Below are 19085 nucleotides of genomic sequence, written 5' to 3' on the forward strand. Positions count from 1 at the left end.
TGGAAGATCAACATGTTGAAATGAAAATTAACTTACTGGCATCACCTTCCACATTTAATAATTTGCAAAGAAGTTGTTCAAACTCAGATCCAACATTTACACTGGTACTTCCAGCTGCAACTGTCAGATGATAAAGCCACGTGTCCTAAAGCAGAAAAACATAGCAGCTCATTCATTCTGTTCTCCAGCAGGATTCTTCTCTCAACTTAAAACCCTACCATGCACTCCTTTTGAAGCCCAAAGAAGTTTGCCTTTGGTTGAATAAACACACATTCATAGTCTCTATGTTACAAGGAAGATTGGACAGTGCTCTCCAAAAGTTTTTACCCTCAGAAATCATGTCTAATTATCAGGGCATTCTTCCTTTCCTCTTCCAAATGCTTAAGTCATTTTTTATCACTGCCAGATCCTGCTAACCTGGGGATAAGTCCAGAAAGCAAAATGAGGTATACAAGATTTCTTGGGAACAATGAAGCAACAATAATAAAAATGGTTTTGACCCCACCTCTCATTGCTCCTTTACTACAGTAGGGCAAGTCTGTGCTATGTTAGTATTGTCAGTGAAAATGGATACAGTACCCTGTAACCTCTCAGCTACAGCTCTGTCTACAAGTTATTGTATGTGAGCAAAATTCTCATTACAGCATATAAGATATTCTGCACTATCTACTTACGTAGGCAATTTTTGTCTATTTTAACAAGAATTACCTACACTAGCATTGATTTGCAGACAAACTCTGATCAATGTTAATGAAGGAGAACCTTTTCCTTGTTATATCAAAATACAAGCCAGGTGACTTGTAGTCCTTGTACTCTTCAAGAAATATTCATATCACAGCACCATACTCATAGATGTGCTACTGAAACTCAATAAAAACACCCATTTATTACCTTCTCATGTTTGGATCCTATAAGAAGATAAGTGGGTCCTTGGTCTTTGGGGTGGATAACAACAGTGTAATGGGTTGATAATAAACTGCGACCACTGGCTTCGTAATCTTCATCAGAATCACAGGATCTATCAACTTCTTCAACCTTTGCCTCAAAAAGCTTGATTTGACCAAGAGGAAACTAAAAGTAAATATCAAAATTGGTGAGAGGGATAATGTTTGTTTCAGTGCATACTGATTTTGTATTATATATTATTATATTTATTATTATACACAATTTTTTCTTATTCTGCCAATAGAAATTAAAATGTGAACTACTATCCATACCCATTTGTATTTACTCATTTTCAGTCCTGCCAAGGAATTTCAGATAAGCCAGATCTTGCAGAGAGCAAAATGAGACTAACATGTGCCGAAGTCTGAAAATAAGGTTTTCAAAAATTCTTTTCCAGATCTGCCTCCATAGATAGCTAATGCAATAAATGTATGTTAGGGTGAGAGAAGTCATTCTTCAGAGTTCCCAGACCTGGTTCCAAGCAAAAATTTCCTGTGGCAAGCCTAGAACTTTAATTGTGATCTTATTATTTTAGAGGACAGGAATGTGTTGTTGATGTATCTGGTTTATTCATACTCTAAATTTAAAAGTTAGATTTTTTGTGTGATAGACCTTCTAGTTGGTTTCTTTCTCCAGTCTGAGAGATCACAGAGCTTCAATGTTGAGATGTCTATGTAGTTAGCATCATTTAGCAGAAAATACTTTATCTAAAAAAGCCATTCAAGAGGAAATTTTCACAGAAATAATTATTTCATAGCCCTTATCAACAGGAAGCCTCAACAAACATAAATACAGCATGAAATCTCTTCACAACTGGCTGATAGGACTGAGAGAGGCTGACTGGCTGCTCTACACAAAACTCCCTCCTCTCACAGCGCCACTGGTAAGGATTAAAATGATGTGGTGATTTGTATTTTCTGTAGTGCTTCTGAAGCATTCAACTTTTTGAGTAAGATAAGATTCTGAGAATCAAAAGATGTCATTTCACATGTAAGTAGTCAAGATTGATTTATTCACCAAGTTTAACTAAAACACAATTGGCTGGCATTTTAGTTTGAATTCCATTTTGAAAGGAGGTCAATTAAATGGACTCCATTATTGTATTAACCACTGCAGATTGTGTAATTTATTTCTGTACAGCCACAGTCAGCTACAGAAAACATGATTTTAATTAGCATATTGTTGAACATTAGAAATAAAGTAGCTTTGGAAAACTTTTCATACATATTCTGCTTACAAAAGCTGAATTCTCATTCTGTTCCAAGTTAGCAAACTCGTTTCAATTTTACTTTAAAAGGGCAGCTAAACTTCTTCCAGATGTGAGGGAAATATTCACAAGAATCCAGCAAAATTCTTGACTAAAGAGCATGCTAAAATGCCAAAATATTCAGTGGTAAAAATGTATAAATTAAGATATGTAAAACAGAGATTTTTCCCTAGGAGAAATTGTAAATTAATTTTAATGTCTCTGTAGAATGAGCTTGAGATTATATTTTAGCCAGTTGATTCCCAAACCCTGTTTTACATTGTTTTAAAGAGCAAAAATTTGATGGATGGTTATTGCTATCTTATTCATACAGTTCTAGAAATGGGGTTTTGTTGAGGTTTAAATGGCTACAAAAGGAAAGGATGACAAAGGGTATAACTGGCTCTATGCAAAAGCCATGAATTACTGACTCCAGCGTGATTATCTTCTTAAAACAGAAGTACAAATACGAGAATTTCTACTGATTTTTTTTATAATGGCTCAGTGGACTATTCAAAATCCTGTTTCTGACCTGCCTCCATTAAAAAGATGTTTCTTGGTGACAAAATACAATGCCTTGGGAGCAAAGGGACAGGTGAAAGTCATGTCTAGGAAGCATCCTAGCTCTTGCAGCACTGTGTACACACAGTGACATCCCAAAGAACAGGATTTGGAAGTCAACTGAGGGACAGAAAGAACATTTAAATTCTTGAAACTTGCAGTCACTGCCCACTGCAAGACACATAAGAAAGGGTTTGCTTCCAGAACTACATGACAGCTGGGTCTTTTCTGATGCCTGTCAGAAAGGGACACCTGAACTCCAGGCAAACCAGTGTCCCCCTTCATCTAGGGATAACATGCATAACGTGGATCACATCCTGTAGAAAGAGACCAGTGGATGTGGTCTGCATTGCTGGCTATTAGACAGAATCTTCCAAGTTGACAATCTGTGTATAATACGAAGGCCAACTGTACCTTAATAAAGATGTAGGTTTCTGTTTAAAGTCTACATTCTCTGAATAAACAAGAAATGGACCTACCTTGTCTTCTTGATTACGGAAATAATACAAAGTTTTTCCAACTAGGGTACACCAAACCCTTTTGGAATATCCATGTTTCACCTGTAATTACAGAACATCAGTAATAATCATGACAGAGAACTACCGACTATTTTCACCATCTCTGAACTCTGATGATATTGGGAATGCATATCTTGGTTCAAATTCCTATCCACATCACTGGACATAAAATTAAAACTGTGTAACTCTATTAAGGCCAAAAGAATCACAGCATTAGATGAGATGCTCATTTAAAGCCCAGTAAGGCCACTGTTGGCCTAAACAGTGTAGGAAAAAAGCAGACTGGAGGAAGAAGTGTTTTCCTACCTTTGTAAGTAATCCTTTCATGGTTGGTTTGATTTCAGACTGTACAAAGAGTGGGCTGGCAGCCTGTATTTTAAGAACATTCTGCAGTACTTTGATCCATTCCTCTAAGATGTTGGGGGAATCTGCAGTCAGGTAGTATGTTCGTTTCTCTGTGGTCAGCTGTGTAGTAACAAGGAGTCTTGAGCTTCAAGAATTGACATATTTGACCCCACAGTGTGGGATTTGTAACATACACCACCCAATGTAGCTCCACAACTTCAGCAAGTTTATCTTCCCTGATGTACTTTTCAGTAATGAAACATTCCATGACCAGACAGAGCAGAGAATCTCATTCTAAATCTTTATCTGGGAAGTTCCAGGATGGCAAGTTGAAAAAACCCAGTTCTCCTTTCAGACAAATGAATTCTCTCTACCTCAGTGGCTGACCCCAAGACTGCTCTCTTTATTTCTGTCCCATATGTGATGATCTAACCTTTGTGGCAATACAAAAAAACACTCCAGGTAGGCCTTTTTTTTTATTTTCTGTCATTGAAACAATTACTTAGTTTCAAATGAAAAGCACATTATTTAATTCCAAGTCCACTCTTGGACTTCCAGTGCAACAGGGACTGGAACAAGGGGTTGGCTTTGGGGATGGAGGGAATGCTGAAACAGCAACAGAGGAGAAAAGCAGGCACCTGAATTGTTTGTTTTCCATCACCCCTTTCAATGTGGCTGGATGCATTTAGCTCAATTTGACCTTGAGGCTTTCGAATAACATCACTCTGGTATGGAAAGAATGGAAAAAGAGTATTTTAAAGCTACCAACAAACAGCAATAAATTAATATAAGACTAATTTAAACATTAATCTTGATAAATACTTTCTAGTTAGACATTGTGTACCTTGTACACCTCTTGAGGAAGTGAGTACTGAATCACTCTCTAACAGCTCAGAAACCAGAAGTGCATGCATTTTTTTCCTTCTAGAAGCCTTAGATTATCAGTAAACAATCTAATACAAAATAGCAGGTAAGTTACATGTACTTACTGGAGATTTGTAATACAGCAATTCACCTCCTTTAAGCACAAACCACCGTCGTTTCCACGTCTTTACTTTACCACCCATTTTTAACAGATATCCAGATTTTTCCAAAGGTTCCTGGTTGTTTAGAAGTTAGATAAAAAGTGGTTAGATACACATATATACCTCTGCCCCTCAGAAATAGGTATAAATACAGACACAGAGATATTAAGGACTTAAAAGCATGCTAAATAATAATTTCATGAAGCTTTTAATCCAAGGACAATATTTTTACAGGCATCAATTAAGACAAATGTCATGCACATGGGATAACTAATAAATATCCCTACTTATTGTTATAGTACATGAAGGAGAGTAAGTGCTCTGAACTATACAAAAGAATGAAGAATATGATGATTTTACTTTCTAGTTGTTTATATTAAACAAGGAGCAAGATAAATAAAAGATAAATGTATTCTTTTTTCCCAACTCCAGGTCCTAACCTGAAAACCAGATATAAAGCACTCTAATTCTGAGCTCCTCACAGACAAACCTCTAGTGTGTACCTCTGCAGAATAGAGTTCACAGTTTTTCCCTGTGAAGAAAGCCTAAAATAACCTTCATCAGCAGGTAGTCAATGCACTTGTATGTTAAGACACTAACTACTAACATGAGCCATTAGAAGCTCCTGGAGGCTGACCAATACCTCATAATGATTTGGTTTCTTTGGCCCTGTCTTTACATGTTACTCTGCCTAGGATTTCTCTGATGTTTTCCCTGTATGAGGAAAGGATAGAAACTTATTACTGCACATAGATTTCTACTGATGACTTCAGCTCCTTCTTGGAATGCCCTTCTATTCACCTAACTATTCAAATAATAATTTTAAACTGTTTTGAGTTTAAAATTATTATTTTAATAGTTAGGTGAATAGAAGGGTATTCCAAGATATGCAATCTGATACCAGACCTGGTTCCAAGAAAGGAAATTTCAAGTAATTTGAATTGTATTCTGGAGTTGTTGAGCTGTTTTTCCTTCATTATATAGGAAAGCTTAGAATTATCTTCCACTTTCCTTCACTAATTACAGTTTATTTGGCTAACAGTGTTGGTATATTTTGCTTTCTGTACTCATAAGGCAGTCTGTGAGTCAGCAAGACTGAATGAACAGGTTTGGTAGCAGTCTGAACATAAATATACACATAGTAGCTCAGGTGCACTTCTTCACAGAACTTCAGTACTCACATTTTTTCCATTATCACTAGATGAGGAAGAGGTCTTAGGAAGTTTCTGCTCTGGCTCTGAATAGTCTGTATCTACTGAATATGCATCTGGAGGAATAGCATAGTCACTTTCCGAGGTCACAGAAGACAGAGATGCACCTGTGGTAAAAGAAGAAAGAGAGTTCTTTATATATTTTTTTTTATTACATTAGAAACAACTGAGATCAGAATAGCCATGCAGAAGAAACATCTTAATAGAATCTGCAGGCAAACATAAGTATCAACATAAATCCATCAGGAACCAAGAATTTATATTTATAGAATATCAGCACACTGAACTATTAGCTAATTCTCATTTTATCCATAATTAAATGAAGTTAAAGTCCCTTATAAATGGAACAACAAAAAAATGTCTTCTGTATATTATCACTTTCTGCTACATTACCACAGCTTCTTTAAGGAGGGAGTTAGTGCCATGAATCATATTCATTGTCTAGAAAAAAACCCCAGGATCTTTAATTAAACTACATCTTCTTCCCCCTGCACTTTCCCTCACTCACCATAGCATCTGGATTTCTCAGGCAGCTGCCTGCATACTAAGAAGTCATACTCAACATCTGCTTTGTGTTGAAGCTGTAGGTGACTGTGTTTTGCAATCAGTATGGACTTGTACACCAAGGTTTTCTAAAAGTTTAATTTTCATATTTCAGAGGGAGTCTAGAGTTTATTAGCTTTAATCCTGAAAAAAATGCACCCTGCTTTCAGTTCTAGTGGATCAGTAATAAAAATTCAAACTTCTCCCTCATTCATTACAGAAATATTTTCATGCATGTAAACGTCTTCTTTTGTAAGGACTAGTGTTCCACTCTGCAAGGTTATACTCTCCAAAACTGAAATGAAAAGCCTTTTTTCATTTGTTTCAATAATTTGCCAATTCATTTGCCAATTTTATTCTTAAAAAAAGCTTTTCTCATTTATTGCTTGGGTAAGCCACCAGGACTTTGGGAGTGGGTTCTTCTCACGATGGATCTTTCATAACAAATTGCAGTGAGCTAATCATGCTTTTGGTGAAATGTGTGACTGCCTACATTTTTAAAGAATGTGATCTCAATGAAGATGTGTACATATGCGTTTTGTGGTTAAGAAAGGTTTCCACACACGAAACAATGCATGAACAAAAGGAATGGTTCCATTTTACAGACACAGATATAAAGTGCAGGTGAAACCAGCTTTTAAATTACCCAATTTAGCTTCCCTGTTGTGTAAGCATGTAACATGAGATATGTCTGCAGCCATGGCACTGGTTTCTGCTCAGCAGGATGGAGCTGCTGGGAAGCAGGATCTATGGGTCCTTTTCACACTAATGTGGCAAAACTACATCACTGAAACAAGACTGGACTCCAGCTGTGGCTGCCACTGGAAAACGTTGAGTGGGACCAGTGGCTCTGTCACTCTGCTGCAGGGTCACTGCATGGAGCTCCTGGTAACTGGGATTTTTGCACGTCTAACTGAGACTGCCAAATAATGTTATTTAGCATTTCTAAAGCAATATTTAATGAGGAATCTTAACACTTGGCCTCATTGGGATCTTGGACTTCCTTTGTTTACACAGTGAAGAAATACAGAGATATAACACTGATAACATCACCTAATGAGGAAGGATGTATCTTTCAATATTATGAAGCACATTATTTCTATTTTGCAGATGGAAAACACAGTCACGTAGAACTATGAGATTTGTCTTCCACAAAACACAGAACATTACCAGATTTAAGTGTTCTAACTAAATCTTTGCACAAGACCTTAAGACAATCACTGTAAAAATGAAAGAAGTCTTCTATTGCATGAAGTGACAGAACCAAATAATTTATTAAGGGAACTTTTCCACCTGCTTTCTGATCACATGAAATTGTTTTATAACCTTGAATATATTTGTGTTTTCTTTCTAATGGCCATTTTTTTTCTAGGTAATTTTTATTTTTCTACAGTTAAAAGTCACAGGAATTCCTTGGCATGACAGAGTATAGAATGGTGCTTTTTGCTTTAAATGTACAAGCCGCTTTTCCCTTATGACAATGAGATTAATGCCTTTAAAAGGTATTTATAATAACAGCAATAAAGCCATTTCTCCTGACTGAGTAACAGATCTGGGCTTTGAGAGCCTACATTTTAGATGTCCATACTATTTAGTGAAGAAATCAATTCCTAAGGAAATCATGTAAACAGCCTGGTTTTCCAAAGTTCCCAGAAGTTACTTGTTCTTATGGTTTTGCCCACCTCGTTTCATAGCCCGAGGACTCCCTGGACCACTTCTGCTCCGAGAGTCAGACTCGGAAGTCCTTGAGCTGGACCGAGAGCTGTCTTCTTCCTCAGATCCCGACGACTCATCTAGAAATGGGCTGCTGCTTATTTGAGTTGCTTTCTGCAGAAGTGAACACAACATCCTTTGATACCTTGCATAAAGGGTATCAGTCATTTCCCTCATACTGTGGCAGGGCTCTGCTGGCTCCACAGTACTCAGATCTGTTCTTGCCTGATTTGTGAGTTTTGGCACAAAAATATTAACTTGAAACTGAATTCCCTCTGCCCTCTGCATACTCAACCACACCCATACTTTAAAACAGAAACCTGAGGTAGCTCAAGGCATGGGTCTTTCCAAATTACAAAAGGCTGCCAGAAGACAAACAATGCTGTGATTACTGACTGCTGGCTGTGTGACTAGAAACAGCTTTGGCACTGACACAAAGACATTTCTACACATACACACACTTTTAATTATGACATTGAACGCCATGTGGTTCTGCTTAATAATTAACAAGCCTTTGGAAAAAAATCAGCAAGGAACTTAAGAAGAATTGACCTAGGCCAGTAACATTTTATAGGCAGTATTTTTTTTTTCCCCAGCTATTTGACATTTCTATTACTTTTAGGGGTCTTTGATCTCTATACATCAACTTACAACATATTTGGCATGGTAGTATCAAATGTGAAATAGCAAGTTCCTGGATGTGAAGCCTAATGGTACTTTAAAATTTTCTTTAAACAGTAATACAGTTACCCCTTTCAAAGTGGTGTAGACAGGAGTGGTCATGTTCTTATATATCAGAGAAGTATATAATCCAGATATGGAGGATGAAGTCAGTGAAACAGCATCTAAAAAAGCAACATAATTTATAAATTGCCTTCCTAATTCACCACCTAATTAACAAAATTAATTTTTTTTTTTGCATTGTATAACTGCTATAAAAAGCAAACTAACTCTTGAACTATTTTGGATGTGAGATTTATAGCTTTTTGAAATTTACAATGCTTTTAAAGACATAAATAAAATTGCAGTCACGAACACTACTAGCCTTTTTAAAATTGGTACCTGGCATAGATTCTTCAAAGTAGTGAAATGCAAGATAAACTGGAGTTAACAAAGTACAAATTCAGTACAAAGTCAAGATGTGAGGTACCAGAAGATAATCAATAATCTTCTAGGCTTTAAACAGCTTTTAACTAAACCTTTCTAAAAATATTTTAAAGGCCCTTGCTCACAAATCACCATAAGAAGATAACTTTTGTCGATGAGACAATGAACAGCTAAACCACTTACTTTTATTAAGAGATTCCATGGTGAAAGCTTCAGACATCCTTAAACCAGATTTGGCTACAGCATAAATTCTACTTTCCTATACAAGCAGAATGGATTTGATAGTAGATAATTAAAATACAACAATTACTTTTGTTCTGTTTAGCCTCCTAGTCTTTGTGTTAGTGCAACTATGTGATAAAATGGTTCCTAAAATGACATTGTCAATAGCAGCTGAAAAAATGCATCCTTCTTTTCTATGCTGTACATTGATAGCCATAGCCTTTCTCAACATTTTTCATACTATGTAAGTAACTTACTCTTAAAAATACTATTATCAGGTGCCAAAGAAGCTATGGTAAGAATGTTTTTTAATGGAAGATTGTGTGTTAGGAGCAGAGAAAGGCCATTAGAAGACAACTTTTTGACCATTTTGTGTTAAAAGGCTACAATAACAAAATGTATAATGCAAAAAGTTCACTAAAATATAGAGAAGTTGTTACATAAAGTATTGTTTCTGAATAATAATTAATAAATATTTTTAATAAATTATTAATTAAGAAATCTCTGACACTGAAACTGCAGAATTAGTGCATTTTAACACAGTTAATTTTGGATTTTGTGTAAGACATTAATATCTATTTTAATATCCTGACTCATGGCTTTAAAATTTTACTTGGAAATGTGATCAATTACTTCTGTAATTTGTAGTTGTCTGCTGTCAACTTAATTGTCTAGATTGTGAGTGGTACAGTGATTACAGCAAGGGCACCATTCTAGGGCTGTTAGTGTTCAGATAAATAAATAAATGCAGTCATAAGCATTACATCCTTGGATACACTCAAGAAGACATACATAACTTACATGTCACATGAAAAAACCTGGGTTTGTCTATAGAATAGAGACTATGTTTTTCAGTGGCAGGAGTACTGTGCTGAAAATAAAACCAGATTCTGAGCTTGTAGTTATGATGAAGGTAAATGCCCTGTCTTGTCAATACACAGAAAGTAATTAAAATAGAGGCAAAAAAATCACAGAAGAGAGTAATGAAAATAAGTTAGTTTTGCCAGCAGGAAAAATCCCTATAAGCACACTTACCCAGGAAGGAAATCGATGCAATGGAGGCGTTGGAGGTTTGTTGCTAGCACCCTTTTTTGTCATGTCACAAAGTTCCTGGGCTTCAGCATTTTGCGCTTCAGTGGTGTCATAGGTAAACACTCCTTCATCACAGCTAATCTCCATTTTCTCTAAAATATCAGCATCTTCTCCATCCACCAGATCTATGTCTGTTTCCTGAGGTCTCCACGGACGGATCATGCTTATGGCATTTCTGTTCCTACCAAACATTCTGTCAGAACTCAGCTGGGGCTGGCTTAGGTGTTTCTTTGCTAACACTGAATTTAGACTTAAGACATTAGGAGTCCGTAACTTTGGATGTGGCAAATTTGAGGGAAAATCTGACGGAGTTGTGCATTGAGAACCTGCAGAAGTTGCTAGAATTGGGTGCTTGAGTGTCAGAGAAGGAGTTAAAATTGGACTTGGGGTATTTGCCTCACTGGATGAGGATGAATAATGAAGCCTCTGTGATTGAAATTTCTTATTCAGTTCATCTGAAGAACTGTCTTGGTCTTTCTTTTTCCTTGTGAAGTCAGAGTTGCACTTTCCACCCAGATTGTTCAGGCCTTTTCTTTGGGACCCTTGCTGCCATGAGTATAGCTTCTTTTGCTGAGTCCTCTTAACATCAAAGCTCTCTTCTTCAAAGAGAGAACTACTGTCATCAGATGCTGTCAAATACATTTCACTTCCCACTCTACTGTACCTTGCGTTCTCTTCAGATGTGTGGCTTGAAAGAGTTGATGCACACCTGGATTTCAGTCCTTTATTGTCTCCTCCATCCTCATCTGAGCTCCAGTCACTCCCAGTAGTGCATGAGTTCTTTGACATGTCACTGTCTATGTCTTTGGATGAGCAGCTTGTTCTCACATTTTTGTTCTGCTCTGAACCAGAGGAACTTTGTTGCAATGACTTCTGACCTTTATTTGTCTCGTGTACAGGACCAGCAAAGGTAGTTTCCAGGATATCCTTCTCTGGAGGAGGAATATAATGACCATGAGAAAATTACTTTAGCAAACCTGGCTGATAAATGGTTTTGTCATCATGCCTGCAAGTAGTAAGTAGGTAATAATTTCAAATGCACGAGAACATTTATGGTTTTTAATACTGTAAATAATAAACATTAAGAAAAATATAATAAATTTTTAATGTGACTGAATGCAAATTAAGTTTGCCAAAAAACTGTAATAAACATTACTCAAAGTTCTACCTGAACTAAAAATGTCAATAAATATAAAGATAAGCAGACTGGAGCCATATTTTAAAGCCATGTATGTGTGAAAACAAACAAACAAATAAAACTAACAAAAAGCCAACTACTTAAGGGGGCATACAAATTTAGCTGCTTTGTTAAATCTAGGGAAAGTTAAAGTTTAATAAAGCTTGTCAGAAAGGATTTTCATTAACAAATCAAGTATTCTGAGCATTTCTACAGTGTTTATACACAGAAATTTATTCTGGAAGCTATTATTGTATTCCCAATGGTGAATGCTTAAAATACACAAGAGTCTCATGGAAAGTACTTCAGGAAAGACGCCGTGTTAAAAATAGCTTTGTTCCTGCTCTTTGCTTTTACCTGGTTTTACAAGAGAGAGCGAGAGCTTGCAACATGTTAGTGAGGCCTGCACGTTCTCAAATTAAACTGGATGCAAGAACTAGGGTCTTTCCACACAGACACTTGGAAAAATCTGTGTTAAATACCTGTGTGAAGTTAAAGTGGACTGAATAAGACAAAGATTTTAATTTCACACACATTAAAGTAATGAAGTCCCCAAAATTATCTGTTTCCATCTAGGCAAGCCTAAAGTTCTATGTCGTATCCTTTCTCTTGAAAAAAATCACTCTTACTTCAATTCCCTCCTCTGTAAAAATAGAAAGTATAATACATAGCCACCTTCATAATGAACTTGCTGTAATTTTTTTTTTTTTTGTGTATAAATACACAAAATATTCATAGGATCTCTTTCAGTTTCCAGTTTTCAAAAGACCTCAGCTTGCCATTTTGGATACCATGATTAACTGTGGAGAAAATACTGAAGTCATAAACAGTACAAGGGATTTGAGCAAAGGACCAGAGCAAACACAAAGGTCACAACCACCACATCTTTACTTTGCAGCCAAAGCACCCAGGAGCCTCTGCATGCTGCCAGATAATGTATTAGTGGTATTACAGAGATTCTAGTGCTCAACAGGATGATTTTTTCCTAGTAATAGAAGAGTAGCAATGAAGAGGGAGACAGTACTGGTATGCAATTTGAACAAGCTGATTTGGATGCACTGACAGAGTTGTTGATTTTAGTTTCCCGCTTGTGTCAGAATAAAAATAGCAGTGTTGATGACAAGGTACCTGGCATGTTTTTGCCCTCAGGGTAGTCTGACTCCTTAGATGAAGCCTTGCTTATTTCTTCAAGCTTAGGAGATGGTTGAGGACTTCTTGCTCTATTTGAAAAGCATCCAAAAGTCAAACTGCTTAGTCGCTGACACTCTCCAGGCTTTTGTGTTGAAGTAACAGATTTCTTACCAGTAGCTTCTGAAGAATAGTAATTCAGAAGTCTTGTGTTAGGGAGATACAACAAGCTATGCAACTCTTCTCTTTACAGTGCAAAGTTTTTTTCTTTAAAGGTAACTAAAATTTAGAAAAAAAAAAAAGATAAGAATGTATTATAGGAAAAAAAAAAGCTACTTGACATCTCCCTGTATCAGGAGAAACCCAGAGTAATGTTTTTAGTTCTTAAAGATTGATATAATAATAGAAAGAAAAAATCTTTTAACAATTTCATAGGAAATACAGAAGAGTAAGTTACCAAGTTTAGAAGGTCGATATGGAGAAGGACTTCAAGAAAAAGTGAAAGCAGAAATTGATGAACTGCCTCAAACATGAAATCAGTCCATCCCTGTTCATAAAAATCCCTGTGGCGGATCCAGGAACAAAAGGCCCTTACCCTACCTGTAAAACTGTTTAAAACAGTACCACATGTTCATAATTTATAGCCTTTCACCAGCATGGAAACTGCAAATGGTAATAAATTTCTTAATATTTCTGGGCATATCAGTAACTGTGTGTTGGGAACTACCAAAGTTTTGGTCTCAAAAAGCCTTGAAATAGATCTCTCAGAAGAGAATGACTAGAAGTGTATGGAAGAAGTATGTTGCTACTTATCAAAAGATAGCAAAGGACCAAAACTATACCGTTTCTTCATTAACAGAAAAGTGCATTTTAGTTTAAAAACTTTATATTGTATATGAATTTGTAAATTTCTCTATTCTCATATATTATGCATATTATGTGTGTACACACTCCTCTACACACATTTCTAAATATCTGTGTATTTACATGTATATGTAAGATACATTATCAAGAAATGAGGGCTAGGTAGCAAATTAACAAAATTTTCATATGATAGTAAATTGTCAGATCAACCAAATGTGGAGAGGACAAGGGGAACCTTCAGACACGCTTAAGTTGCTGAACAGGCAACATGGTGATGAATAAAATTCAACTTTGATCTTATATTAATGCTTCTTGGAGGGGATATTCTTCTCTTTTTTATTTACACTTCATGAGTTTTAAATTTATTATACCCATATGGAAACAAACTTGGTGATATTGGGTCTGAATTAAGATTGTGGATCACTGTAGTCTAAGGTACTAACTAAAAATATCTGATTGGAGTTCTGATTCCCAGCTGACCATTTGCTAGAAAAAGCAAATGCAGATTGACATTCATGTGTTCTTTAACAGTTTTATGACCACCTATGCTGTAAAGATGTGAAAGCAAAGATCTGTCCTAAATCCAGTAAAATCTTACTACTCTTAAGATTTCTTAAGTAAGTAATCTTACTACTCTTAAGTAAGCAGAACCTCTTAAGTAACAGTGGTACTCATTCACCCCACTAATACCAGTTGTGCCTTGTCTTTGTGTCTTGTCAGCATAAAACCAAATGGTTCCTTCCTAACACCTTCATGTGCAGTAACTCTGATGTCACTTCATACTCTCTGAGATCTTTGTGATTTCACAGAATATTTTCAATCATGTAGATGCACACATTAATAGGGAATAAAAAGAAATATGCCATAGAGAGAGAAGTTTTCAGAAGATTTGTACATTTACCTTGCAGTTTAGATTGTACTGTTTTCATCTCTTTGGTTTGCTTTTGGTTGATCAAGCGAAGGTTCTGATTTTCCACCTCTAACTAAAAGCATATAAATGTAATCTCATCCATTGGTGAAACAAATCTTAAAGTCATTACATCTTTTATGTTTTCTCTGAATTTCTTCTTATCTAAGGATAGAGCTAGTTCAAATAATCTCCTCTCTGCTACTCTAAATACCACTCTAGGTATTTAGAGTAGTTCTTTCATTTAGAGTTGTTCTTTTATTTAGAGTTGTTCTTTATTCTGAACAACTAAATTCCCTGCAATGATTATTTTCTCAATTCTGCCAAAATCATTCCCCCAACCAAGCAAACCCATGACTGCTTTAAAAATCCTTAATAAATAAGAGGAAAAAGAAAACTGCATTGGCATTTTTAATAAAAGCGGAAGGCTAGAATTACAAACTCCTGTGCCACTTGGCAAAACCAAGAGTGAGCAGAGGAATCAGTAGGAATGCTAGTCCTAATGCCTCCTTACTATCCCACAGCAAAAATGAAAAAAAACCAAAACAGGTGCCAACAAACTTTATACCAAACAAAAGTGTTTGTAGAGGAAATAAAAAAACCAACAACCCATTGCTGTAGCCCCCCAGTGGGAGGTAAAAGATGCTAGTTCAAACTCCTGCCCCAGATTAGGCAAACAGATTTGAATCTGAGTATCCCTTGCCACAAAGAAGGGAGCCAGCAATTCCACTTCCCACTGAGTGACACTTAGTCACATCTGTGAAACTGGCTTGAGATTTTCCATAAAGAGTAAGTAAATACTTTGAGTCATGCTTGATTTTGTCCAAACTTTTTCCTGGTAATTTTAGCTAAATTTAATGGCATTTTTATTAAATTATTTCTAAATAATTTACTTTAGCGCTCACAGATGAAAAGTAAATATTTTATGTAATAACCTTCTAGTTTCTTACTTCAAAAACAATAACTTAACTGTTTTTCGACTTGAGTATAACTTCCAGTTAACTACAAGAGAGTAAGATTTTAACTTGTACAGCCAACTTTGAATTCTACATCCAGGGAGGAGAAAGCACAGCTGCACCCCAAAGCTGACAGCTTTAGGCAGGGCAGAGACATGGTTATCTTACCACAGCAGAGAAAAAGGGAGACAACTGGTCTCTTGAAACTAGAGCTGGTGTCCCTGAAACTATTCATGACTAAGAGCAGTGTGGGCATTGTGAAATAAAAAATGATCAAGGCCTTTTTTCTGCCAGGCCCCAGCAGGCTTGGTCGGCTTTCTGGAGATTATTCACACTTCAGGCATCTGCTTGAATAAGCTGAGTTTGCCAGCTAAGCTCTCTCAACTAGTGGAGAAGTTGACATTTCAGAGACCAGTGCTGGGTCCTTCCTCCAGAAAGAGGACCCAGATGATACTGGCTGACCAAATCAGACATCAGAATTTAGGTGACATGGACACTCTGCTCTCTGTGCTGTTGTTTGCAATTCTCCTCTTTCCAGCAAATAACTAGAAAATCAATGAAACTGGGAAGCAATGTTTCCAAGGCATGCAGGCCTTTAACAGCCAAAAGGTCTAAGGAATATCCAGTCACACCATTATATTTCCTGTGTAAGTATTGTAGCAAGAGTTATATATACCTCATGAAGCTTGACTGTCACCCATTCTTTTATTTTAGCTGCTTTTTCTTCTATGATTTTTGCTTCTTGCAGTCTTATTTGCTTCTGGAAAAAATTGACATAAGCATATTTTTCACTGAGTAATATCATCTGCCTGAGTAGTATCTTCAGACACAAATCCTAAGATTGCTTGAAGTAATTCAGGCTCCTGGGTAATGGATGGTGATTTTTAAAAAATGAGGAATAGAGTCTTCACAGAGGCTGCTATTCCTCTTTCCTCTAGTAAGAATGAAAGCTCTTCAGGGGGGACAGTGAAGAGGAATATCATCTTTCCCCTCTTAAAGGTCACATGTTCTTTCAATGGAAGCCAAAGCTTAATTTGAAAAGGAATAAACATTATTCAAATTATATACTTCCAATGGGAACCTCTTTAATCAAACAACAGAAATAATGGTAAACTTTTCTGTCCTCCATTGATCTAAATTTTTATTTTACTTTTGTATAATTAAAATGGGGATTGATGTTTCTCTTTTTTAACACAATTATTCCTAACCTGTTCTTCAAGTTGTTGCTCCAATTTTTGTATTATATCATTTTTATCTTGTATCAGGATCTCCAGATCTTGACATCTCTTATACAACCTGGTTTCTGATTCACTTGTTTGAACATTTGCTGCTTTTAATTTCTCTTCCATGATCTGCACCTATTTGGAAAGTCAAATATAAAAGTTTAAGGAACATAACACTCCAAGTCAAAGCTAGTAATTTAATCACAAAATAAACTTAAAAATGCCTCTGCACTTAAGATTCAAGACAACCCTGCAAAGTTTTGAAGCCTATTTGAGAAGAAATCACACAATTCCTTACATCTTCCTATTCATCTAATACCAACAGGACTGGCAAAGCACTGAAAGATCTTACACAGGTTTTGTTAGTATCTGTGAGAGGCTTCTAGTCTTGTAACACAGAAGCTTTTAGAAACACCAGTATGGGAAGAATGCAATTTATCTACAGGGAGCTGTAAACAATGTTTTAATAAATAAACAATTGCACACTATAAAAAACCCCAGCAAATTATCGGTAGCATTCTAAAAAATTGCTTAAAAATACTTGGCTTGTAGTCAGGAATGTTTTCTAACTCCAAATTAGTACATGAACATTCTAGTCTTATAATTTTCAGTTTCTATCTGTCTCACAGCAAGATATGAGGAATGTTTCAGGGATGCCAGAGGTATGTTCATAAAATGTCTACAGTAGCTTAAGTCTGCCATTTGGAATCAAAAGGCAACTTCAGTTAAATATTTAGCTATGATCCCATTCTTTAAACGATGTAACTTCTACAAGAGGAACAAACACAGAACAGTTTTATGTAGATGCTGTATTGGGTAGCCTGATTTTATTTTCTTACACATCTTCTAAAACAGACCATTGTTTCCTCTCCCCTTTGTTTCCACATGCACCATGTATCAAAAATTCCTGATGCACCAATGAAGAAGCTCATTCCATGTATCTACTTTTGGTTTGTGATGTTAGCTTTGACTTTATTGAAATGAATTGAATAGTGAGCAAAGAAAGGTGTTAAAACTCTCTGTTAAGACAAATCAATAGACTTTAAAGGAAACTGTCTTCTTCTCCATTTTTAGAAGTACTTAAAAATCAAGCAATTTTTTGAATTTCACCTCATTAAAGTACCACATGCACACAGCTAGTGGAGATATTTATTCCATTTATACCTGCTGAAACGCTCTCTCTGCTTGACGATCAGCATCTATAACTTGCTTCTCAAGCTGCTGCATCTGTAGATGTATAAAAACATACAGTTAAATGGCCATACCTTCTGCCTCTCATCAGAAAAATATATTTTCATGGTCTGTTTTGAAAAAGGAAAGGACACGTGGTGGGCAGGAACATAAAAATAAAAGGATAAACTCTGTGTGTCAGACTGAGAAAAGGATTCACCATCATGACTGTATTAAAACATTGTCAATATTCTTCAACAGAAAAAAATATATACACCTTTTTTCATAATTAATTCTCTGGCTGCCATATGACACACTGCTTTTTCTCCCCTGCTACCAAGAGCAGAAATTCCTTTGACAATAGTCCTGAAACTTTCCTCATGTTCTTCCAAAAGAGGCAAGAGTAGAGGGAACTTGGCTGCTAATCCTTCTGATGCTGACAAATTTAGTGTTTTGGAGAAATACACTACAAGGACTGTCCCAGACTTCTCCACTGTTGCATGAAAGAAGGCAGGATGTGGCAGAGGGGACAGGTGGCCTCAGGTGCTCCACAGCAGCAGTGGATGAAGACAGAGCAGTGTCCATGGAGAAGTGCAAGTCACCTCTGAGAGGAGAAGACCCTGATCTCTTACTTTACAGCAATGCCTGATGAATCATGGGCTCAGTCTTTGCCCAGGGCCTTGGAAAACCCCTGCATTTTACAGGATTTATTTTGAAGGCTTTCCCAACAATACAGAACGGGCCAGAATGATATACTTTGTTTACATTTTGTTACATTTCGTTAACAGCCCTTTAGTCTGATTTTGCTGACTTTTTTTTATAAAGTAAGCCCTGGTTTGAAGTATCACTTGAAAATTCATAAGGTATTCCAAGACTTAAGGGCTTAGTGGTTCTCAGGAAATATCTAGATAAGACCTCAGTTCATCAAATAATTAATATTGCCATACTCAGTATTCAGCTTCAAAATTGTTCTAAGAAAAGCATCTGATGCAAATAATGCAAATGGAACCCATTTATTCCTTCTTCACTTTACTGCATGGTTTTAAAATAATCAGTTTCATCCTGTCTTGTTTGTACTCAACTTCTGGCATCTTTCAGTTTCTTTTTCACTCTCCATCTCTTTTTTTCTCTT

General features: G+C 36.3%; 1 protein-coding gene across 1 annotated transcript in view; it reads right to left on the reverse strand.

Annotated features, from left to right (window-relative positions):
- Window positions 1-19085, reverse strand: part of PLEKHH2 (pleckstrin homology, MyTH4 and FERM domain containing H2) — a 54245-nt gene that overhangs the window by 17410 nt on the left and 17750 nt on the right. Inside the window, exons 3-18 of the mRNA XM_054630007.2 lie at window positions 17948-18010; window positions 16769-16918; window positions 16237-16320; window positions 14599-14680; window positions 12834-13016; window positions 10472-11460; window positions 9398-9473; window positions 8858-8952; window positions 8077-8221; window positions 5822-5958; window positions 4605-4715; window positions 4254-4340; window positions 3577-3735; window positions 3232-3312; window positions 892-1071; window positions 37-145 (exon numbers count right to left, since the gene is read on the reverse strand). Of these exons, the coding sequence (XP_054485982.2) occupies window positions 37-145; window positions 892-1071; window positions 3232-3312; window positions 3577-3735; window positions 4254-4340; window positions 4605-4715; window positions 5822-5958; window positions 8077-8221; window positions 8858-8952; window positions 9398-9473; window positions 10472-11460; window positions 12834-13016; window positions 14599-14680; window positions 16237-16320; window positions 16769-16918; window positions 17948-18010 (2731 nt within the window). The remainder of the gene's footprint in view (window positions 1-36; window positions 146-891; window positions 1072-3231; window positions 3313-3576; window positions 3736-4253; window positions 4341-4604; window positions 4716-5821; window positions 5959-8076; window positions 8222-8857; window positions 8953-9397; window positions 9474-10471; window positions 11461-12833; window positions 13017-14598; window positions 14681-16236; window positions 16321-16768; window positions 16919-17947; window positions 18011-19085) is intronic.

Source organism: Agelaius phoeniceus, chromosome 3, assembly GCF_051311805.1.
Source record: "Agelaius phoeniceus isolate bAgePho1 chromosome 3, bAgePho1.hap1, whole genome shotgun sequence".
Classification (NCBI taxonomy): domain Eukaryota; kingdom Metazoa; phylum Chordata; class Aves; order Passeriformes; family Icteridae; genus Agelaius; species Agelaius phoeniceus.